This window comes from Arvicanthis niloticus, chromosome 10 (genome assembly GCF_011762505.2).
Source record: "Arvicanthis niloticus isolate mArvNil1 chromosome 10, mArvNil1.pat.X, whole genome shotgun sequence".
Taxonomy (NCBI): Eukaryota; Metazoa; Chordata; class Mammalia; order Rodentia; family Muridae; genus Arvicanthis; species Arvicanthis niloticus.
In genome coordinates, this window is record NC_047667.1 from 37871531 (window position 1) to 37896714 (window position 25184).

General features: G+C 39.3%; 1 protein-coding gene across 1 annotated transcript in view; it reads right to left on the minus strand.

Moving 5' to 3' along the window:
- Positions 1 to 4629: 4629 nt before the first annotated feature.
- Hmcn1 (hemicentin 1) overlaps positions 4630 to 25184 on the minus strand; it is a 417178-nt gene continuing 396623 nt past the window's right edge. The window contains exons 101-107 of the mRNA XM_034513608.2: positions 24636 to 24749; positions 23795 to 23920; positions 21775 to 21903; positions 18778 to 19128; positions 14963 to 15082; positions 7538 to 7664; positions 4630 to 6015 (exon numbers count right to left, since the gene is read on the minus strand). Of these exons, the coding sequence (XP_034369499.1) occupies positions 5649 to 6015; positions 7538 to 7664; positions 14963 to 15082; positions 18778 to 19128; positions 21775 to 21903; positions 23795 to 23920; positions 24636 to 24749 (1334 nt within the window). The 3' untranslated portion in view covers positions 4630 to 5648. The remainder of the gene's footprint in view (positions 6016 to 7537; positions 7665 to 14962; positions 15083 to 18777; positions 19129 to 21774; positions 21904 to 23794; positions 23921 to 24635; positions 24750 to 25184) is intronic.

Below are 25184 nucleotides of genomic sequence, written 5' to 3' on the forward strand. Positions count from 1 at the left end.
GAGGGGAAAAGGAGAACATCCCCACCATGATTACCCATAGCTCTTAGAAATGGTAAGCCAAGATATACCCTTTTTCCCTTAAGTTGCCTTGATCAAGTGTTTTGTCTCCTAACACAACATTATGAGACTAGGAATCTCCAACAATACTTTTCTGTTGGTTCAAGTGCTGGGTGTGCAGCCTACCCTTAGAGTAGTTTGTTATTTTCTGGTAAGAAGCTTAGAGAAAATTAAATTTTCATTTTCAAGTAGATATCAATCAGAGATTGCTTCTGGGTAGAACCAGAGGCATGTTGTCCACTTCTTTACCTTTAGAACCTCACTGGGTACAGACCCATTTAGGCCCTGCATGCATGCTGCTTCAGTCTTCTGAGATCCTATGCACATCAATTCCCTGATCCCTGAAGGGGATGTGGATTTGATGGAGACGTTGCATTTAATGTTTCAGGATATTTGATCATACTGTCAACTTCCAGTTGTATTGTTTACTGGAAAAAAACCTGTTTCTAGTTGTGTGGCTCACCCCTAGCACACACTTTTAATCCCTTTGGCTGGAATACAGAAAAGCCCTTAGCACACACCTTTAATCCCAAACAATGAAAATAAAGTTAGTTTGTTGAAGGAAGCACACATGTTTGAAAGTGATGTTCAGTTGTGTGGCAGATAAAGTGATGAATCAGAGAAAGATTTGACAGAATAGAGTTATGCCCAGCTCTCATGAGAAGAGAGAGGAAAAGGAGAATACTTAAAGAAGCAGTTTTAACTGGAGAGTTTTACAGAGACAGGTTGAAGAAAGAGTGAGCCAGAGACTGAGAGGGAGCTAAAAGATTAGAATATATTGCCAAAGTTAGTATGAGTATCTTGGAGAAGAAAGCAAGAACACCTGAGTTGAACCAGCCAGCCAGAGTTCAGAGAGAATTAAAAAGGGTGAGCTATTCTGTAGTAAGTTTCAAAGACTGAAAACATTCTTGGCCTAGATTATAATTGTACGGAGGCTAGAAACTTCCAGGAATAGGCCTAGGTTAGCAGATCAAGACAAGAAGCCTCCGAGACAACAATTACATTATATGAATAAAAGATATTATTACAGTTTAGGGCAGAATGTTTCAAGTTCTCTCATTCTCTTAATAATGTCTGGCTTGTTGGTCCCTGTATTTGGTCTCATTTGCTGCAGGAGGAAGCTTCTCTAATAGTAGCTGAATTACTATTGTACTCACACGTAGATCTATGAGTATAGCAGAATGTCAGTAGGAATAATTTTATCCCTACAGCCTTTTAGTAGAACAGTAGTGTTTGGTTTTACCCTAGGTTGCTGGACTATCTAGTCTCAGGTTCTTGGTCACCCAAGCAGTGGCAGGTATGAGTTCCATCTTGTGGAATGGACATTAAGTCAAATCAGATATTAGTCAGTTACTCCCACAAGCTTTGTGCCACCATTGTACTAAGGCAGGACACCATGGTAGATCAAAGGGTTCGTAGCTGGGATGGCGTTTACATTGCTGCTTGTATAGTATGTAGAGTACTTTTCTATATCAAAGATGCTAGCACACAGGGCAGATGTTCTTTATAGGCACCAGCTTGGATTATTCATGTTCAGTAAGTTGTGTAGGTGTTGTTTTCAGCAATGGCACCCTACTGCCAGTTAAAGAGCAACCTTTAGTCTTGGCAACAACCTGGTTTGTCTGGGGGTTTTCTCGGGATGCCTTTGGAGACAGTTTAATTAGATGTAACCCAATCTTAGTAATGGAAATTTCATTTGGTGACAAGAGATGTCCAGTTGAGGCTCTGTCTCCCCCATTATTTGTCAATTTCATTTAAATTGCCTTCATATATGTATATATTTTGTGAAACTTCTACTGTATAAGGTTTCCATACCACTGTGGGGAAAAAACCTCATGGCTTTGGGGGGGCGGGGAGGAGAGTCCGGCGGCAGGGTCCCAAGGAGGTCCCTGTGGGCTTCCCTCGGCTGCAGTTCGAGGTTCCAAAGGCTGGGAATCTGGCGGCAAGACCAGGTGACACGTGGAGTCCGGTTTTCTAAAGCTTTTATTGTTCATGGTATGGTGAGTGGGTGTAGATGATGAGCGCTCTCCCCCCCCCCCCACCCCCCCAAAGCCAGGCTCCCCTGATTTTTTATAGGGAGGGGGAAAAGGGGAGGGGATAACTTAATTAGCTACACCCCTCGGCCTTTAGATAACTCATTAATATTTAAATCTCTGGAGGTGGAGGCCTCTACCTGTGTCCTATGTGATTGATGGGCACAGGTTAAATGGAGTTACCTCATCCAAGGCCCAACATACCACTCATCAAATAGCCCTTAATTTTAGCTGTCTCCCCACCCCCCCATTTTCTCCCTCATCCTTCTCTTCTCTTTCCCACTTGATCTTCCCACTTAAACTCTGAACCAAACATTTATCATTATCATTCTATTTCCCTTTCCTAAAAAGATCTATCTGTATCCTTTAGTACCTCACTCTACACCCAACTTCTGAGGCTTTACAGATTGTAGCTTGGTAATCATTGACTCAACAGCTAGTATCTAGATAGAAGCATGGATGTTAAGAACTGCAGTGTCCTGTTGGTGGATTTTTCCTTTGATGAGTATGTTGTATTTTTTCTTATTTCTTCTGATTAGTTTTGTTTGAAGTCTGTTTTGTTAGATATTAAAATGGCTACATCAGCTTTCTTCTTAGGTTTATTTGCTTGGAATACCACAATGTCCATTTTTAATGTTAGGTGTATTTCTTGGATACAGCAGAAGAATGGATCCTATTTTTGCATCTATTTTGTCTTTTTATTAGGGGCATCGAGACCATTAATGTTGAGAGGTATCAAAGAGCAGGTTTTTTGATTCCTGTTATTTTGTTATTGTGGTGTGTGTGTGTGTGTTTCCCTTGCTGGTCTGGAATTGTTAATTTCCTGTGTTTTCTTGGGTGTGATTATCCTCTTTATGTTTGAGTTTTCCTTCTAGCACCTTTAGTGTGTTGCAGGATTTGTAGAAAGTTAACTTAAATTTGGTTTTATTATGGAAAGTCCTATTTTCTATAGTTCTTGTGGGTGTAAGTTTTGCTGGGTAGTTTGGGCTGGCATCTGTGGTCTCTTAAAGTCTGTTGAACATCTGTTCAGGCCCTTCTGGCTATTAGAATCTACATTAAGAAGTCATGCATCATTCTAAAGGTCTGCCTTTATATGTTACTATATCATTTTCCTTGCATTTTCAACATTTTCTTTATTATGTAGGTTTAATCTTTTGATTATTATGAGCTGAGGGACTTTATTTTCTGATCCAGCCTTGCTGGTGTGTTTTTTTTTAATGCTACTTGTATCTTGATAGGCAACTGTTTCTTTAAGTTAGGAAAATTTTCTTTTATAAATTTTGGAAAATATTTTCTGGGTCTTTGACCTGAGTTTCTCTTCCTTCTTCTATTTTTATTATTCTTAGATTGGGGCTTTTTATAGTGTCCTAGATTTCCTGGCTGACTCACGCCAGAATTTTTGTAGATTTATCGTTTTCTTTACTGAGGTATCCATTTCTTTAGTTGTATCTTCAATGTCTGAGGTTAACTCGTCTATCTCTTGTATTCTGATAATGAGGCTTGACAGCAGAATAGAGACCTGTTGGTGGAGTTCTTAACATTTTCATTTCCAGATTTCCTCCAGTTTGAGTTTTTTTTTTTTTTTAATTGATTCTATTCCCACTTTCAGGTCTTGAACTGTTTTGCTCATTTCCTCCACTGTTAATGTTTTCTTATATTTTTTCAAGGGATTTATTTATCATATGAGATATAAGGAGACTGCTTAGATGAATGAGGAAACTGTGAGGGAGTGAGAACTTTCACTTATAGTCATAAAGTACAAAAAGAATGACATTTCTGCCATTAACTATCTGAGTTCTCCTAGGTTGCACAAGTAGTCTATGCCCCCATCCTCTAAAGTGTGAATGGTACAGTCATGCATCATGGGCTGTTGTGTTGCCTACACATTTATGTTACTGCTAAGACCTCAGTGTCTATAATGGCTGTGTTATGGTTCAAATATAAAATGTGCTGTGCAGACAGTTGTTAACACCGCTTAGAAAGGTTATGGAGCTGTCTAGCCCCTTCCCAGAGAAAGGACCTCACTAAATCATCACATAGTATCACCATCACTATCAGCTGTAATATCCAAGACCTCAGCTCAGATGCTCTAAGGTGAGAACCTCCCTGTGACGTCCAGACCACATGAAGTGAAGCTCAGTTTGGCCTTGAGGATCTGCACTCTAGGGAGGCCAGACCCTTGCTTTACTGCTTCTCTGTTGCACACCTACCCTAGCACCCACAGAAGTCAATGCTCCCACTTCTAACACTCTAAAATCACTATCTTCCCAATACCCCCAGCACCTTTAGATGGCACATGCCACCAAAGAGGGATTTGAGGTCTTATGATCTGACCCAGCTTATTCTTCTGCTTCCTGTGGATGCCATGTGATCAACTAGCTTCCATGACTTCTGTGTTGCAGCTTGCCATTATGGACTCTTTAGAGAGCTGTAAGCCAAACCAAGCCCTTTTTCTCTTGATTTTTTTCCTCTTAATATCTATCACAGCAAGAGAAGAGGAACTAATATAGTCTACAAGGAAACACATTTTACGTTCTTAAGAAAAAGGTGAAAATTTTATTTAGGTTTATTTTACTGTAATATTTTTTATAAAATAACTTTATAAAAGAGTCCATTAAGATATTATATAGAAAATACACACTAAGGTAATATATACATTTCATAAAAATAGAATACATCTTGATAATTGCTTACAGAGTCTGTTACCACCATGTACAGTGTATTGACGTTTAACATGTTAACGTGAACATACATGATTTCAATAATCAAGAAATCTGTTCTATTTCTATGTCTTAAAATAATTTTATTTGACAAAAAATATGGAATGTAAAAGTTAAGGAGCTGAGTGAATAAATGGTTATACCAAAATGTCAAAGACCCAGGCCATGGGCAATTATCTTAAGGGAAAGTAACTTTCTGATACCATAGTACAAGGTTCAGATGATTTCACAGAACCTCAGGGAGTGTATCTTGATGTATCTTGGGTATTTAATAAAGATAATCCATTTAAGATCAAACAGACTTTCTTGTATCTCCACTACACTCCAGAAAAGTGTTTCTTTTTTTAACTTTAAAATGAAAGATGTATAAGTGTTATATCAATATTTTAAAAATTGTATATTATGGCATAAGCTTTTATCAAAACACATAGTAACTGGTTTTACCATTTTAAGAGTAGCCAGAATGCTCAAAGGGTATTTGGACTAGTTTTGTTTTGTTTTATTGTTTCCAAGAAAATGATGTTAGCTACTATGGTACTACACAACATCACTGACATGTCCTGTGAGCTGATCAGAATAATCCTTGGGAAGTAACTGCTCCAGTGTAATAAATAAAGAAAATAACAAAGGACTCTTCTAGAACTTACTTAAAGATACACAACCTTTTAGAGGGATCATACAGATACTTCAACAGTACCAAGGAACACATACGTAAGAGAGTACAGCACCATTTTCAAGTTGCCAAGATTGCAACTGTTCAAGAGATAGTAAACTGTAGAGGTCCTTGATTGCTAGATCAATGCACTTTAAATATTTGGACTTGATTCTTGAGTACTTCTTAGTACGGGTAGGCAGACACAGCTATATAAACTATGAATGTGGTCTGATACTCAATGGTCCCGTTGGCACTGTAGGATAAAGCTCGCACCTTCATGCGGTAGGTCTCTGCCTCTCGAAGTGGACGTGTAGTGTACACGACTCCTTTCAGGTTTTCATCCCTTAAGGCAAAAGGAACAGCTGATTCCTCATCTATCATGAGGAAAGTTGTCCTGGGATGCATCACTCCATCCTGTGTGTATGCAACCAGCCGGATTAAATCTTGATTGGCGGCTATTCCAAATGGGAGGGAGACGAGTTTATATTCCAAGGCGTAGGGGCTCAAGGTACATTCCAAGTCATTGGGTGGACAGTTCTTAAGGCAGAACCTAAGGTTTAATAATAAACGAGATGCACACAGTTATACACCCTGGAAAAAGATATGATATGATACAGTGATCATGAGCCATGGTGACTCTTAGTCATTTGTTTACCTACAAATGTGGCTCTCCCCATGTCTTAAATCACTGGCTCAAAAGAGATACCAGGTAGGAAAAAAAAAAAAAAACCCAAACCCTAGTCTACAGTCAAGTATCAATATTTCTGCTCTGCTCTATTAAAATCAGAAGAATTAGAGTTCCTGAAGTAAGCAAGGATATTTTATTTATTTATTTTTTGGTGGGGTGCTGGGATTGGATGCAGGCTTTGTGCTTAACAAAGCACATGCTTCACCACAGCTCCTGAACGCTCCTAAGAATTTGTCCTTAAAATGAAAAAGTCAGGTTTATAAACAAGTGCATCGTACATATCTTGGAAATGAATACCTCCTAGAAAGACCACAAGCTACATTATAACATTCATCCTAATGCTGGTTGAAGGTTGAAATAGGATATATAGTTATTTGGTTTATTTTCCTCAGAATAATTAAAGGTCACTTGGAATTTTGGGGGGATGACTTCCTTTTAAACTTTTCTTTCATATTATTTTACATTAAAAACAATTTTCCCCTTTCAGAGCACACATGAAGTCATTATGACATTTACATTATTTTTCTAAAGATCCAGAGGGGGAAAAACTCCACAAAGGACTATTTTATGAAAATATAGCTTTTTTAGTCAAATTATTTTTTAGATACTTTACAAGTCTCTATATTTTAAAATCCCTCTTTCCCGTTTCTATGCCTATAAGATTAATTGCCAGCAGGTTTATGGTAGGTTCTGGGCAATACACACTGGACCATGCTACTTTAACTTGAGGCATTACTAAGAGGAAAATAAGGTATGAGCTCCAGTGAGCATTTGGTGATGAGCAGGGATTATCAAAGGTAAACATTATCACTTGTTTTCAAGCATCCAGTTACCTTGGAACCTAGACATGGTGGGGAAAACTAAAATAGGTTTTTCAGAAGTAAGAAGACTGTCAGGCACCAGGAAATGTGGCAAGACATCACTGATGGCCAGACTATTGACTCATCCTTGTTTCTCTCCTTCTCTGGATGCATGGTGAGTTGCCATAGCAACAAAAAGGGACTTCTTGGATCATTCGACCTGCTGACAGTACTTACCAGCTTGACATAGTACAAATAGAAATGAGGACTTTTCAAAGAAAGAAAGATTAGCTCTGTATCCCATAGAGCACTTGCTGCTGTGGGAGAGCCCTGGATGCTATGCTGTGGACTCTATGATAGAAGCCTCATCCAGGAAGGCTTGGCAATCATGAGTGATGGTTTGGTTTTCAGTGGCAGCTGCCTAATGAGTTCATCTCTTGTCCATTCATAGAAGGAATATGTGGTCAGTGTGTCTCCCCTCAGGGCTATGAGTTTCTATGAGTTAAGCCTGTCTGTTGACAATGTTATGTTGGTCAAGGAGAGGGTTTCCAGAAGCATGTCTGGGATAAGAAGGTGAAACCTACCCCAAAACAGGATCCCGTTGGTAGTTGGGTGGACAGGGTGTGTCGATGCACTGATAGCTTCCTCTCATGTTGAAACACATTCGATTCGGCCCACAGCGCACATTCTGCTCCAAACACTCATCTATATCTAGGGACCACACAAAGAACACAAAGCATTGTTAGCTGGGGTCAAAAAGGGCCATTGTAGCCATCATTGATCTTTGACTGCAGTACAGAGAAAGTCATTTTTCCTTAGTTCCGTAATAAGCTTGTTTGTCACACCCAAGCTTCAGCCACAAAACAAGGAGCATGCTTTCCAGACTACTTATTTCCCTGATTGTGTTGAGGATAATTTTTTCCTTCAATATGTGTTAAAAATCAAAAGAAAAATGAGAGGTGTAAAAGTGAAGGGGGCAGCTCTTAAGAACACTCGTGTGTCGTGTGTCTCTTCTATTTGAAAAGCAGAACATATGTGAGTTTGTCAAGTAAATAATATTTTAGCTACACACTGACCAAGCTCAAAATTAAGGGACACCTGTGAATACTTTATAAAGTGAAGAGTCCTTAGTACTATGAGCAATTCTTGTGCTCAAGTTGTGGAGGGGGGGGCAATAAAGGCAGTAAAAATGCCAGGGTTCATGCTGTAAACTCATGGGACACTGGTGGGTGAGTCACATCTTGAAGAGAGAGGTAAATTGAAAAAGGAAAACCCTAAGATCAAATAAATGGCCCCCCAAACCACAGTTCAAGTATGGTAAAATGGAGCTGAATTGAACTGCTCTGGCAGCAGAGTGTACCCCCCAGCAGCATGGCATGGGGATATTGCCTGGAGCGATGTCAAAGACAGGGTGGACATATGCAAGTAAGAGACATTGTATTCTGTGGTTTTCTCAGAGTTACTTAATGGAAACACTGATGTAATCAGATTTTTTTAAAAAAGGGCAACAGAACTGAAGAGAACTTTCAAGCTTTCTGAAGACGTTTTTGTGCTATAATTTTTAATTCTAGATTTGTAATTGAGCACCAGAGGAAGACAGACAGACAGACAGACAGACAGACAGAAACACGCTCAGAGAGGGAGGGGAGGGAGATTGGGATTTCTGAATGAGTGTCCACAGAATTCAATGAATACTTTAAGGTATTTTTGAGATTCTAAAGTTATTATTCTGTTTGTCTTCACAGTCGTACCCGTCACCTGCCCAGTAGTACATGAGGATTTGCACCAGAATTGAGGCAGGCAAGCTTTGCAGGGACTCCATTTCCACAGCCTCACTCCCCCAACTTTACTTTCCCTACATCAGTCTGCCTGAGAAATTCATGGTCTGGAGGTCCTCCACATCCTTCATCTACCTTCCAGAGACAGGCTGCATGAATCCTAGAGCAAATATATGAATATACTATACAGAAATAGTACATATTGATGAACCTAATGCCTCCCTAAAAAGTCATGGCTACAAACATTAGCAATTTAAAATTAGATTTTAGTTTGAACAAAATATGGCCTTAGAGTTTTTCTGATATTCAAGATTTCAGTCCTTCTCGGCTGCCTGGAAACGGAAGAAACAGCATGCTTCCTTCTGGAATAACCGAGAATATCCTCCTGTGCTGAAGGAATGACAACCAAATCACTCCACACAGCTTTCCCGTGATGTGGTCTTTGCAAGCCAAATGAAGGGCTGTGGTACTCAGTTGCCTACTTGTGTAACCACCCCCACTTCACCTCCCCATAGCAGCTGAGTGCATCATGACATTTACACGGGACTGGGGTTCAAGCTGTGAAGTGCCATTGTGAACCCTCAAACAACTTGGAGCAGTGTTAGAGAGAGAAAAGAGAGAGGCGATTCCAAGAGGCAGTGTATGAGTGAGTCATGGACGCCAACGTCAAAGTTGCATTGTTTACTGTCTGTGTTTTGTATTAAAGTGGGTACCTTAGGTTTCAATACCACCATACTCTTTTCTACAAAGTTATTTACAATTTAATAATAGGATTCATAAAGTAAAAATAAATTTCTTTTTTTTTTTAAAAAAAGGTGTTTAGCTGGGTAGGGGTGGTGCACACCTTTAATCCTGGCACTTGGGAGGCAGAGGCAGGAAGACCTCTGAGTTCTAGCCTGGTCTGAAGAGTGAGTTCCAGGACAGTTAGGGCTACACAGAGAAACTCTGTCTTGAAAACAGCAGCAGCAACAACAACAACAAAAGTGTCTAGAGAGATAAGAAGTGATCAGTGCCTAGACTCTTTAATCATTTGCTCTGTGCAGACAACAATGAGGTGATAATTTCTGCTCCTGGTTTTACGTTACAATCATTCTTTTCTTTCCTTTCCTTTTCTCCTCTTTTTCCTTTTTTTTTTTTTTCTAAACTCTCATTTTTAAATTATTTTATTTATTTACATTTCAGTCATTGCCCCCCTCCCGGTTGGTCTCCCCTCCTACAGTTCCTCATCCCATTACTTCTCCAAGAGGGTGCTCCCCCTCAACCAGACCACCTCCTTCCCTGGGGCCTCAAGTCTCTCAAGGATTAAGTCCATTTTCTCCCACTGAGGCCAAACCAGGAAGTCCTCTGCTGTATATATGCTGGGGCCTCGGACCAGCCCGTGTATGCTCTGGATAACTGGTTTTCTTACAATAAAGAATCCCAGCATAAACACTTCTATTGCAGCGGTCTTGTCTATCATCTCTGTGACCCGATTTCTAATTATGTTTTTTTTTTTTTTATCAGATGAACATGTCTTATCTCTTTGACAAATTGAGATTGTCTTAAAGATGGAGGAAAAAGACCTTGAGAAAAATGTGAAAGAAATTCAGTGAGCCTGAATTTCTTATCTGACTTTCATTTATTTTTATTTCTCTTAAATTTTGTTGCAGCTTCAAAATTTTCTTTATCTCTATTTATATTAATTTTTTTTCCAGCCCCCAATTTTTCCTTCATCTCTACCTTTGTATACTGATCTTACACAGCAGCATGGAGTCTAGCAGGCTGTGGGGACCACACAATCACATTACAGGACAGTGTGTATGTATAAGAGCTGTTAGTATCATAGGTTCATTGGTTCAGTATGGGTCTATAAAGAACAAGAACTTAGAAATGCATATGTGTGGCATGAAAGCAGAGGGGACTGTTTTGGGGGGAAAGGAGATGAAGGAATCATCGAAGGGAAGGGAAGGGAAGGGAAGGGAAGGGAAGGGAAGGGAAGGGAAGGGAAGGGAAGGGGGTGGGGCAGCTAATGAAGGGAAACTATGAGCAAGGGGCCTGGTACATGTTCATGAAAACATCATGGTCAAGCCCATTGTTTTGTAGACTAAAATTAACAAAAATAAAAGATCCATTGAATTATTTCCTACACAGGATAATTATTCATATTTCCCCACATTATACATTGAATCTAAATAGTCAAAAGTTAATACTACCTCATAAACATTTGTACTTTGCTAAGGTCGTTGGATGCTTCAAGCAAATGTGAGAACTATGCATTGGCCTGCAGGACTGTAGTCTATGTTGAGGTAAAGCCTCTGTCTTTAGTCCATGCTAATGTCTGCTTTCCATAAGGAATCTCCTAAGTACTTAATACTTGGTCTGCTTGTAGGCATGGAGCCCTTCTTTATCTGTGGTCTCCCATTATACTCACTGTTCTTAAAAAAGGAAGGGCAAGCACAATATCAAAAAGGACAAACAGAAATCAATAAAGCTGGGCATGGTGGCATACCCTTTTAATTCCAGCCCCCTGTAGGCAGAACAGACGACTACTTTGAGTTCCAGTCCAGCCAGTGGTACACAATAAGACTTTGTTTCAAAGAAAGAAAAATTAGAGGACTAATACTCTTGTCTTCTATAATGGATTAACTGATGATGCCTGCCTTTTAGTAAACATTGTAAAAATATCATAGAAGAAGTCGAAGTGGAGGCAGTTATATAAATATCCCTGCTACAAGAAAAGAATGGCAAGCTGAGCTGAAATGATTTTATATCAACAGCATTAGAAAATATGATGGATTTAAGCAATTGCTTCTGGATACTTTAAAAATAATTCTGGATACTCTTGGAACATCTGCAGGCACCAAGCCCTGACACTATTAATGATGCCATGTTGTGCTTGCAGACAGGAGCCTAGCATGGCTGTCCTCTGAGAGGCTCAACCAGCAGCTGAGACAGATGCAGATACTTAGAGCCAAGCAATGGACTGAGGTCAGGGACAACTTTGGAAGAGTCAGGAGAAGGATCAAAGGAACTTCCTATGGGGTTACTAAAAGGCAACCCCATAGGAAGGCCAATCCAACAGTATCAACTAACCGGGACCCCTGGAAGCTCCCAGAGATAAAGCCACCAACCAAAGAGCATACATGGGCTGGTCTGTGGCCCCTGGCACGTGTGTAGCAGAGGACTGCCTTGTCTGGCCTCAGTGGGAGACGATGAGCCTAATCCTGTACGCTTGATGCCCAGGATAGGGGAATGAACGAGGTGGGGGTAAGGGCTGGGGTTGGTGGGTGGGGGAGCACCCTCTCAGAGGCAAAGGGAAGGGGTATGGGGTGAAGAAGTCTGGGAAGGGGGACTGGGATTTTAAAAAATACAAAGTATTAATTAACTTGGACTCTTGATAAACATGCCCCTTGTGGTTAAAAACATAGAAGACAGAACTCCTTTCAAATGCTATATAATATTAAATTTTCTCCCTTTAAAAAGCATATTCTTTGACTGATATTTTTCAAACAAAGCATTATTTGTCATATGTGAAAGTCTATTTGAGTTTTCTTTTTTAATATTTGTGGTGCATAAAATCAGGCTGAGTTTCTTTTAGTTTCTCCTTTTTTTTGCTTCTCAGTCAAATCTTGATTGGTCACACTTTTTGTAGTTTGTTTTTAATTTTACAGCCCAATGACTTCTACTTTTGACAGGATTCTCTGTCTTTGTTCCTTATGACACTGTCCATTGTAATTTCCCAACTCTTACTGACACGGCCATTAGTAATGTATAAAGCTAAAAAAAAAAAAAAACAAAAAAAAACCCAAAAAAAACCAGGCTGAAAAACAGCCCTTGCTTCTTGTAAATGCCTCAAAGACTTTCTAAAGCTATAAAGAGTCTCTAAGCTGTTCCTTAGAGTAAAGAATTCTTTAAAAAGGCAGAAATGTTTTCTCTGGTGTCTTTTTAAAACCACAAAAGTATGTAAATCATTTAAATTGCAAACACTTCCATGACACCTGTTTCTGATTTGTTCACAGTATTTTCCACTCTGTAGCACAAGTGAAGACTGAAAAATGTTTTGAGCTAAATGAAGGCAATTAAAAAAAAAAAAAACTGGCAAGATTTAGAAAAGAAGGAAAATCTCTCTAATGAGTGTATCATATAACCCTTTAACTTTGCTTAAAAGATTTTGTGGTTCAGTTGGTAATTCTAAATGCTTTGGTATTTGCCCTGCATCCTTCTTTGGTTCCTGAGACAGTTGTAGGAAGGGTAGTTGTAGGTTTGGGCATCGGTGCTCTCTCTGTCTCTCTCTGTGTCTCTCTGTGTCTCTCTGTGTCCCTCTCTCTGTCCCTCTCTCGCCCCTCCCTGTCTATCTCAATATTTGAGACAAGACCTCATTATAAAGCTGTAGCTGGCCTCAAACTGACAGGGCTCTGCCTGCCTTTGCCTACAAAGAGCTGGGAAGAAAAGGCATTTGCCACCTAACCTAGTGACACTGATGTTCTTTTAGAAGATGTGGGAGCGATGTCAGTTCTAAAGTATAGAGATTCAGCACTTCCACGCCCACCCCACCCCCAATCCAGCATGTGCTGCCTGCAGTATTCACAGCATCTCAGGAAAGAGAAGAGGCCATTGGAGAATGTACAGTTTGAGATAGTGTTACCTCAGGTCTTGACTACACTAGCGTATTGGGATTCACATAGTCACCTTACGTAGGAGTTTTGTTTATATACATGAGTGGGCATTATATCTACATTGCTGACTCGAGTTATTCATGTAGGGTACATTCTTCATACTGTTCAGTGATCGATGGATGACAGCAAAGGCTCTACTGAGCTCAAGCTTCTTTTCCAGCCCCAGCAACCTACATGGAGACCCTCAGACAGTGGGAGGGTCGGGAAAGGACTGGCTCTTGGTACATCAGGTAAAGCCATCCTCCCTACTGGTCTTGGTTTCCAGGACACGTCTTCTACAGGCTACATCCCTCTCAAGTCTTTGTGAAGTTGAAGAGGAAAACTTGATCTCATTTTTATGGCTATTGTAAAATGTTCTCATAAAAATGTTATTGGTAACTTTTCAAAAGGATATAGTTTGTATACGGCAGAAAAGAACAAAATTCAGAGGCATACACCATGGTTAGATTTTGTTTACAAAACTGAGGGAGGTTTCTTTGTCATCTAAGGATATTATAATAACAATCAAGAAAGCACTATTCTCTTCATGGTTTTCACACAAAACAAGGAAATCTGGTGATTGGTAGTATTTTTCCTTCCTATTTTCACTGTGCTTTGCCCTCCGTTTCACTATAGAACCTATAAGTTAGTATTTTGATTTATTTACATTTGTTTGCATTAGAATAGATGCTCTTACAGGGAAGCACTACCAAGTCATCTGTTGCCATTCTTCACCCCCAGCAGAACTGATATGTGGTTGAGTCTTCATTTGCAGACTCAAAGAATGAAGAGATGATCACCGTTTCTCCGCTGATTGATCTAGAGATAGATCTAGAGACTGATCTTTTACCTGTGGTCTCTGATTCTACTCACTGTTCTTAAAAAGGAAGGCCAAACAAAAATAATACCCCCCCCCCCCAAAAAAAGAACAAACAAACAAAAAGAGAGAAAGAAAGCTGGGCATGGTGGCACACTCCTACAGAGAAAAATTTAACAAGAGAAAATAGAGCTGCCCCCCCCCCCATTGTAGTCAGTGTATATACTGGTCACACTTCTCGGTTTCCCTTCCACCTTCGCTAAATGGTGAAAAAAATGTTTGAAAAGAAGTTTTCCCTTTAAATTAGAAATTCTTTAACATGAACGGTGTTAAATGATTCTTCAAGGAAGACCACACCAATGCTTCCGGTCATTTTCCTTCACTCCTTCACTCAGCCACCTCTCTTTTTTTTTTTTTTTTCTTGCAAAACTATTGTTTAGATCAGTGGTTCTCAGCCCGTCTAATGCTGTGACCCTTTAATACAGTTCCTCATGGTGTGCTGACCCCCAACCATACAATTATTTCATTGCTACTTCATAACTGTAATTTTGCTACTGTTGTGAATCATAATATGTGATGTATATAATATGATGTAAATATGTGATATGCAGACTATCAACCCACAGGTTGGGTACCACTGGTTTAGACACACACATCTGACCAGTAAGTATGGAAGAAGAGGAGCAGCTAGGAGAGTACTTATTTACAAAATCTTCTCATGTTTTTCACCATTGTTTTGAATTTCAGACCGGAACAATGAATATTCTAGTGTCTTCTCACCTTGGCACGTTTTCCCATTGAGCATGAGTCGATAACCTGGTGGGCAGACGCACTGGTAGCTTCCAATCGTGTTTTTACACTCGTGTTGGCAAGTATCTCTGTTTTGACATTCATCAATATCTGTTTAGAAAGAAACCAGAGTGTATAGTCATGCCAAATGCAAGAGGGATCTGTGACGCAGCCATCAGTACAAGTGGAGCCATCAGTACAAGTGGCAGGCATAAGACAGAAAGATTTGTGGCTGGTTTTACATTCATGCTCTTAAAAGTATAGTATAAATGCTCTTAAATGTATAGTAGCTTAGGGCTACTACACATCACGTCTGTTTTAGTGACATAAATACTAACTATAGTACCAGATGCACTATACTACTTCATAATGTATGAATATTTCTCTATTATTTTACATGCACACACATGTCATATATATATACATATATGTATATGTATATATATAACCTGAAGCCTCAACTTTGTCATTTTTCACTATGTTGCTAAATTACATTAAAATGACAAGTGGGACAGAACTGTGTAAGATCTGAAACCACTGAAAAAAACTAACCTTTTGCTAAAATGGTAAAATTTACCTGAAAATTTCTTTTGATATTAATTGGAAAAGGAGGTAGGTATCTGCTTTAAAGAACTTAATTATTTTGTGGGCATGAGTATTTTGCCTACGTGTATGCCTGTGTTCCATGGCTGTGCACTGCATAGGAGACCAGAAGAAGGCATTGAGTCCCCTGGGACAGGAGTTACAAACTGTGTGGGTGCTGGGGATTAAACCCAGTGCCTCTGGAGAAGCAGTCAGTATGAGTAACCACTGAGCTAAATCTTTAGTCCTCATTTTTATTTCATGTGAACTTAGATCTTGCCCTGCCCGGCCCTCTGCATCTTCTCCATACAATATCTATACAAAGCTTTCCCATATGCAGATATTTTCAAGCGGAAGTCTTTTCATATTTGTGAGAAATATTTCTCAATCTCTTTATATAATGGCCAACTACTAGTGGCAGATTCATGTCTATAGCTGTGCTAAGTTGGGGAACCCATCTAATTTCCCAAGTTCTTACTCAATTCTTCCGCTAAAAGGGAGCATGGAGACCATCTACTTTATGTTTTTTTTTGAGAGATCCATACACTGCAGTAAGTGAGAAAACACTTTATAAACCACAAGTGGGGGAGGGGGAGTTGTCTGCTATTATCAAAGTGAAAAAACACACACACTAAAGTAGAGCAAGCCTAGATGATAATTCAAACTCAATGTCTGCTTTTAGATCCCAGTTGTCCCTGGGAATACATTAACCAGTGGGACACTGAAGAATATGACATGAACGGGAACCAGCAGGAGGAAGGGTAGGAATAAAGCAAAGACAAAGTGAGTCTGGGAGATGACTCAGAGTAAATGGATCTGCTCAGCACATGCTGAAAACATAATTGTAATGATTCAAAAATCTGTTAATGATCATATTCAGCAAATATTCACTTCCCATGTTTATGCATCATTTTAGCTAGCCAAAGTATTCATCTCATTATCTGTGTGAGTTATTTTTGTATTTTCACTTTAAATATTTGCTTTAATCTAAAACAACAACAACAACAGAAATTCAAATGATTTCGAACTTGAAGTCGTTAACAGGGAGCTTCACAACATATGGACTTTTTTTAAAATGGCACAGTGTGACTTCTGCTTTCAGAACCGAAGCAAAGTTCATTATTTCTGTTAAACCCTGGGATCAACTCTTTAAAAACTAAAATTTGCCCAAATCTAACAAGATTCCATAATGTCAATTTAATCCTTTGGTAACTTGTCTGTCCCAGATGGTTAATTAAAGGCAGTCAGTGTTTGTTGTAAGTTGCTTTTGTTAGATGATTCCAGAGCTGTCTGCAACCTTAGTGTGAATATCTTTATTAGCCCCAATAAAATATTCACTGTATTTTAAGAAATATCTAAGACTCCTCACTGTTTTCCCAATGAATAGAAAGATCCATACATGATTGATACTCACTCTAAAATAATCTTGAACAATGCATGCCTATCAAAGGAAGACAATTTTGATGCACCTTAATACTGGTGCATTATCAAGAAAGAAAAACTTCATGAGACTCTAGTATGATGGAGCTGCAGTTATAAGCGATAATGAAAATAGGGAGTTGGGTTCTTGGCAAGAGAATCTTTCTAAAATTGTTGTCCACTTTCGGTCGTTAGAGCACAGCAGTCAGGGGATCCCTGGTACGAGGGCATGGTTTAGTTCAGTTATAGAATGGGTACAGGCAATGATTTTGAGGCAAGAGAATAAAAGTAGACTAGAAATAATGAGTTTGTCCAAAATGAAGGCAAACGTGGGAGGATGGCAGGCTACAAAGCACTGTAGTAAGAATAACCGGTCGGAAGACGCCTTTAAAGGCAGTATGTTACTAAATGAATAGTGAATGTTTTGATAAGCAAAGAGCCAGATTAAAACTGTAGCTATGGAAAGCTATCAAACACTCGGAGCGACATGAGAAGCAGAGAGTTAATGATCATGTGGTATTTGTCCACACTGGACCAAACGTAGGGCACTGATAATAAACGTATTACGTTTGAAGCATAAGCCACTGACAGTGTTCACACACTCATCACGTAGCAAAGTTAACATATACATAAAGATACAGTTTGGCTATACTGAGATAACTAGAAAGAAAAACATGAATGTAGTAATGAAGTATGAAGCTCACATTTTCAGGAAGTCTGGTGGATACAGCTAAGACTATAGTTTACGAGAATCTCAGATCACCTAAAGTTGACCATAGAAGCATGTCAGAAAAAATAATGGGATGAGAAAGAGTAGAAAAATAAACGAAAAACATCAAGTGAGAAAACCTTAAAACACTAAAAATGTTTAAGCAGAAAGCATATATCACTAAAGATAGGCAACATGTGTAACACTGTAAGAATAAGATTATCTAATGGTCTTTGAAGAGAGCTTGAAGGATAGATGAATGGTCCAGTCTAATGGTCTTTGAATATTAATAGTTCTTTCTTGCCTCCCTCCTTTCCTGTTTGCTTTCTTTTATCATCTAACAAAATACTGGGGCTAATTGCTGTTTGCTAATTCTTGTTGTCTAGCTCAATGACGTGCAAACTGTAGATACCGACCAAAATTGAGTTAAATTGATGGCAGATGGCAATGTTTACAGCCTAGCTGAAAATAAGAACTCATGGAAAATTATACTTAAGTTTTACAAAAATTAAGTTACTGGCTTATGAGCTTAGATAAAGATACTGAACGCACATAATTCGAAGCAATAGGTCCAAGTTGCTCTGCATCACATTATTTCTATCCATAAACATACAAAAATAACCTGACTGAGAAATTTCATGGTAAGACTAAGGACAACAGCCAATAGAATGTGGGTTATTTCATAGAACAGTTGACTGAGTCATTAAAACTCTCTAAGCCACTACTTTTGCATCAAACAAAACTATGATGCTGATTGTATTGTATCATGTGACAATGTGTGTATCCTCCTAAAAACTCACATCATGGATGCCACTGTCATTTATATATCTATGTAGGATTTAATTCAGTACAAGATTTCAGAAAGAAAAACAATATAACACAATAAATTATTAGAGTGCACACATGCAAATACAGCACTTATTTAGATAGTTTGTAATTATCCTAGGTGCCAGAATAAATGTCAAAAAAACCCTTTGAATCAGTCCAGACTTGAGATCATATGCAGTTCAGTGCACCAAACACAGGTGCTATATACATGCTTAGACGCCAGAGAAATGAGCTCACAGAAAGGAAATGCAATATGGCTGACATTTACCTACACATGTTTCATGGTTTGCCTCAGAGCCTTCAGGGCAAGTTTTCCTAATAGTCCTTCTATTCCTGGAGAAAGATGCTCTGCTGTTCCTATACTCTGAGTAGGAGCTGTAGAGCTGTGAGTACTGTCTGTAATGCTGCCGAGGTTGATAGTCGCTTCTCACAGGGGAGAACCGCTCAAGGTTATAGCTACTGTACTGAGTGCCATAATTCGACAGCCTCTCCAATCCAGCGCAAGATTTCCCATCCCCTAATAAGTGTTGTCCTGGCAGACAGATACACTTGAAGCTGCCGGGGCTGTTGGAGCACTGATGTGCACAAGGTTTAGGTACTTGCTCACATTCATTAATGTCTGCTCGTGTGCCATGATCCATAAAAGGGAGAGAGAGAGAGAGAAAAAAAAAAACATAGACACACACAAAACAGGGATAAACAATCAGTCTGGGAAACAAGGTAAAGACATCATATTACTCTCCAACAGTGATGCCAAGGCTTGGCCCACTCACTTATGAATACACAGAAAGAGTTTGTGCCTCTTTCCAAGCACTGCTTCATATGCACATGTTTTATTTAAACATCTACACTTCAGCACGTGGCCCAGGAAGCAAGACACTAGTTCTGGGAATCCATCCCCTCTGTACTTTCCTGATATGGACTTGAGTCACGGTAGGCTGTCTCAGCCTTGCCCCTTTGACTTCAAAGCAAAACCAAGCTTTGATGTGTATCTGTTCGGGATAAGCTGACATGCGTTTTTACATGTAACATGGAAGATTTTCATTTACATATTTAATCTTATTTTAGGCTAGCATATACAGTAATGGATTTAATTCAGGAACTATTGTAACTCTCACACACAGCTCTCCAAATTAAAGTAGGTGGGGACAGGGTACATTATTAGAAATGTTTTACCTTCATTTGAGAGTAAAGATGCAAAAAGTATGGAATCCAAATCAGTGTAATTTTTTTAAAAAATGATTTATTTATTTTTATTTCATCTACATTGAAATTTTGCCTGTACGGAGGTATCAGATCCCTTGGAACTGGAGTTGCAGACATTTGTGAGGTGCCCTGTGGGTGCTGGGAATTGAACCCAGGATCTCTGGAAGAGCAGCCAATGCTCTTAACCACCAAGCCATCTCTCCAACCCCCAAACTAGTGTGATTTTAATGAAATTATTTAAATTATTTAAATATTTCTGTGTATCTTCTAATAAAATGGTATCTGAACACTTCAACAATTTTCTCTTTTTTTAAAAAAGATTTATTTTACTTTATTCTTAATTTTACTCATGTATGTTTGTGTTTCTGGGTACCCTCAGAGGCCAGAAGAGGGTGCCGGGCCCCTGGAGCTGGAGATGCAGGCATTTGGAAGCTGCTTGATGTGGGTGCTAGGAACTGAACTTGGGTCCTCTGGAAGGGGGATGATGCTCTTAACTGCTGAGCAATCTCTCTGTCCCTTTCTTCTTTTCTTTTGGCTAACAGAGCCTTTAGATGTATTTCCTGGTTGCTTGACACCGAGGGAAACACTAGTATGTTTATGTCTAGTTTTTACGAATCTACAAAGATCTAAAAAGTAAATATGTTTATTTACTCTTTATTATTACTCATAATAATAGTTATTCATTTTTATGTGTGAGAGCGTTGTCTTTCCACCTGGATCATGGCCCTCATAACTTACTCCCTCTATAGCTGCAGGAGGACTTATTTCCAGATGAGAATCACCTCACATCACACCCCTTCTTGTCCTCTCATTGTAGTTGAAAGATGGTCTAAGCAATTTTCTCTGGCCTCTTTATCTTCTGCCCAGCTGTTCTCTGACAGCCCAGGCCTTGTGGCCATCTCTGACTGTGGCCAGTGTGCTCCTGTCTGTAGGACTTTGGTCTGTTGTACTTCAAGTTTTTCAATTGCTCAGACCGTCACACACTGGCTGCTCCTTCACTCCACTCCCCAGAGAAGTGCCTCTCACCCTTGCCTCTCTGATTTGTTCCCTGGCCTTATCTGGTTTTATTACATTGTTTATCACGACCTGAAATTGTACTCATATTTATTCTGGGAGATCCTTGCTCCCCATGGAAGGTAAACACTTGAAGGCAGAGACCTGCTCTACAGTGTTTAGTGTTAACTCCCCACAACCAGAACATCACCCAGAACAAATTAAGAGGTGTTTTTCTCTATTAGGTTGCCTTATTGCCTGACAACTTTAAAGCTCATGATTTTGGCTTGGCTGGCTGGCCAGTGAACTCCCAGTACCTGTCTGTTTCTGTTCCCCAGTACTATGGTTATAGGCAAACATGGTCATGTCTAGTTGATTTTCTTTTCTTTCTTATCTTCTTTTTTTAATGTGGGTGCTGGGGGTTCAAACTCAGATCTCCAGGTTGCACACACAGGCACCTTTACCTACTGAACATCACCCCAGCCCACATTTATCTCCCAATAGACATTTTCCACTATCTGCCTTACTTTATAGTCCATTATAACTAGGATGGAAACAACCAGCAATTGAATGAGAATTTTTTAGTATAGTGAATGGAATACAGAGAATACTGAATATTGTAGACAATGTAATAATTATAAGTTTACTTAAATTGTGTTCATGTTCTACTCTTATGCATAAATTCAATACTACATATAAATATATTTAATGTATACATGCAAATAAATAAAATGCATATATGCAAATGTTTATGTCATGTGCATAGAGAAATCATAAGATAATCACGAGGACCAAGTTGCCATGGCTGTTATATTGGAAGTTCACTTTGATATATGCATTATATAAGAAGCACTCAGGAAATAGCCATAATATTTCTTGAAATGCCAATATAAATTGAGCTCAATGTCAAATCTATTAGTAGTAAGTAAGCAGACTATAATATGACTTACTTAATGAGTTTATATATCTTCTATGTGTAGCAGGAGAACATGACCATAAGTTTCTGGTAAGGTTAGGTAACTCTATCATGAGCTATATTGCTCTGGAAGTGTTTTTGTTAACTTACCAACGCAAGGTCTTCCAACACCTTGGGACCGATAGCCCCTTGGGCATGCACACCGATAGCTGCCTCTCGTGTTCTCACATATTTGGTTATATCTGCACTGATGGGTTCCATCTTTGCACTCATCAATGTCTACAGACACGGAGACAATAAAAAGCAACATTTCTTCAGACCTGAAGTCATACATAAAATGCACATTCTGCTGATCACCAAAGTTTGTGATTCTTACCATGTCAGTGAGATTATATTAAATTAGGATTTAGGACTTGGCGGCAGTAAACTAGGGTTCAAATCTCAGGACTGCCATTAGGAACAGGCCCTCCCTACCCGCTTGTTTCCCACTCTGGAAAGAGTTTTGCTCTTATCTTTGTTTTTGGTTTTCCTTCTTCTCTGTACTTCTCTAGAATTCTTTTCACTATCCATTTGTCTTAAAGGTCAGTGGTAGGCAGACTCCAGCCAGAGTGCTGTACTGTGTCTCACCTCAGTTTCACAGCTGCAGCTGCCAGCAGGACCAATGTCCCCTCCACCTTCTGCACTGTGAAGCCAGCATGCCCCAGTCTTACCCTTCCTTCCTTATTTATAGCACCAGCACACCTTCAAAGTCACTGTGGCTGCTAATATCAGGTTCATCTTTGAGTTATTTTTGCAGTTGGGTAGTTCTGTAACCTTCAACTGAAGCCACCAATCTCTACATGAACATTCCGATTGGGCTGGACGTCTGCTGCTTTTTATCCTAGCATTTCAATTCATGCCATTTCTAACAGTCTTAGACCAAATTATAGAGTCAACATTCCAAAAAATAAATAAATAAATAAATACAGCTGTGAGCTGCAGTGTGTGGTTCTCAGTGCTGCTTGCCCTTAAGAAAAATAGTTAGAACTAAGAAGTACTCAAAAGTGGTAGCCCAATATCCACCTCTGCAAGTTCTTAGGTATAAAAAGACCTCAATTATCAAAAAGGGCTCAATATTCTAAGTCCTTCTGAATACAAAACTTTCTTGCCTTCACCTTCCTGCCATCAACACAGTTAACAGTCCAGTCACACCTGAATTTACATGAGATCATTTCTACAATGTGTTTGATAGCCATGCTTCTTACATATGAGCACTTTCTTGGGCACTGTTCAATTTTATTTGTATCTTTTATGGTGTTTCTTTTTACCTTGAACACTAGAGTTTTCCTCTTACTTTTGATAGGAAAGTAAGCCAAATTAACCCAATTTTATTTATTATTACATTTCCTTATTATGTGTGTGGAGGGCACTCACATGCTACCACACATGCGGCAGCCAGAGGACAACTTCTGAGAGTCAGATCTCTCCTTCTGCAGTGTGGGTCCCTGGGACCCACATTCAGCTCAGGTGGTCAGGCTTGGCGACAGGAACCTTGATCTGCTGACCCATCTTACTCACCCTCCCCACCTTTTAAAATTATTTGTCTGTAGTTTCTACCTCTACCAACACATGGAAGCTGGTACAGAATAGACATACAAAGGATAAACTTAGGAGAATATGACTTAGATTCTAAGTTGCAACCAATGACATCTGGTGACCTTTGTATGCTGCTACAGAACAGACTATAAAGAATAAAGTTGAGGTAAATATAATTAACCTATTTTTATCCTTGATTTAATATTTAAGGTAGTTGTAGAATATTATATATTTTGAATAGATATCTACAAATATATTTTTCTTGCCCTTGCTGTGAACTTCTAAGCAGATATACTAAATTTCAAGTTAAAAATGACATGATTTACAGATACTAATTCATGTGGTTATTAAACTTTGCAAAAAGTGTAGGATGGATGGAAGCCCAGAATGGCCGTGACTCCATTTGTGTTTCTATTTCCTTGTACACCATTAGGTCAGGATTCTGGAGCTTAAGTTTACCAGGACTTAGAGGAACCGATGGAGAAGGATTTTCTTGTTACCTAAGTTTACATCATCATCTTATTCTAGAATAGATTCCTTCTTTAACTTGTTGATAGTAAAGAGTTCTCTGTAAGGGAAATAGCCTGGCACTCACCAATGCAAGTCCCATTTTCAGACTTGGTCATTCCACTCGGACAAAGATCAATGCACTTGTAGCCACCGCGGGTGTTCTTACAGTGCTGGTCTGGTCTGCACACATTCTGTCTACACTCATTCACATCTTGATGAAAGAACAGAGGTAATACAGACAAAGTAAATGACTGATTCCACTTCTCTGGAGAAAAGATTCTTTTGAATTTTAAGGTGATTATACATCAATATACATGTGTGTTGCACAATTGTTGCACATAGTAAGAATGCTTAAGTCTAACAAGGTATGCTAACTCACTTTAAGTCAGAATGACAAACTATTGGTCATAGAGCTGTTAGCTATGCTTGTTACTGTCCCTACAAAAACAAAGTGATATATAAAATTAATGTGTATACATATACACACATACATACATATACATGTATATATAAACTTAATATATATCCGTACATACATATATGTATGGCTCATTGGGCAAGAGTACTGGCTGCATACAGAGTGGGGTTTGAATTTCCATAACTCATATAAAATCCTAGGTATGGCTGCATGTGTTTCTACAACTTCATCACTACAAGGAGGCAGAGGCAGGAGGATTGCTGGGACTTGTTGGCTGCCTTGTCTAACTGAAAAATAGTGGGCTCCAGGTTTAGTAAGCATCTATCTCAAAGGAATAAGGCAGAGAGTGATAGACCAGGCTAGCCATGTGGTATCCTTTTCTGGACTCTGCACATGTACACACACACACACACACACACACACACACACACACACGCACGCACGCGCACACACACACGCACAGACTTATAGTGACATCATCACTGTGAATTCAAAGCATGTGTCTTACCGATGCATTTTCTGCCTTTGAGTTGATAGCCAGCTTCACATCCACAGTGGAAACTTCCTATGACATTGAAACACCGCTGGTGACAGGGGCTGGACTCCTGACATTCATTAATATCTGTTAAATGAACCCAAACTTTCAGTACATGTTGTTAGAAAACCCAAGGTAACTCACTTCTAATGTTTAATCATACACTGATCTTGATGACGATCGTGTTTGAGTCTCAAACTAACTTCACGTCTTTTGTTGCTGGAAAGGGCTTCTTTCTCCAGTCCTTCTCAACATAGAGGCTTGTTTACGGTTCAGAACTCTGTTGGTCCAATTCTGGCCTGCTTTAAGTATTTTACCATGGAGCCCCCACCTCTGTTTCTAGGAAGTTTTAGCTTCAGAACTTTGCTGAAAAGCTGGAATGAAGGTAGCGGAAACAAAAATCACAAGGCTGAAGGTCTTGCCTGTGGCCCCACGTCCCTGTCCGCGCTGCCGCTCTCCTGACCGAGTTGATCGATCATGTGACTGACTTAGCGTCTTCAGCAGCTCTCCTGCTCTTGTCTG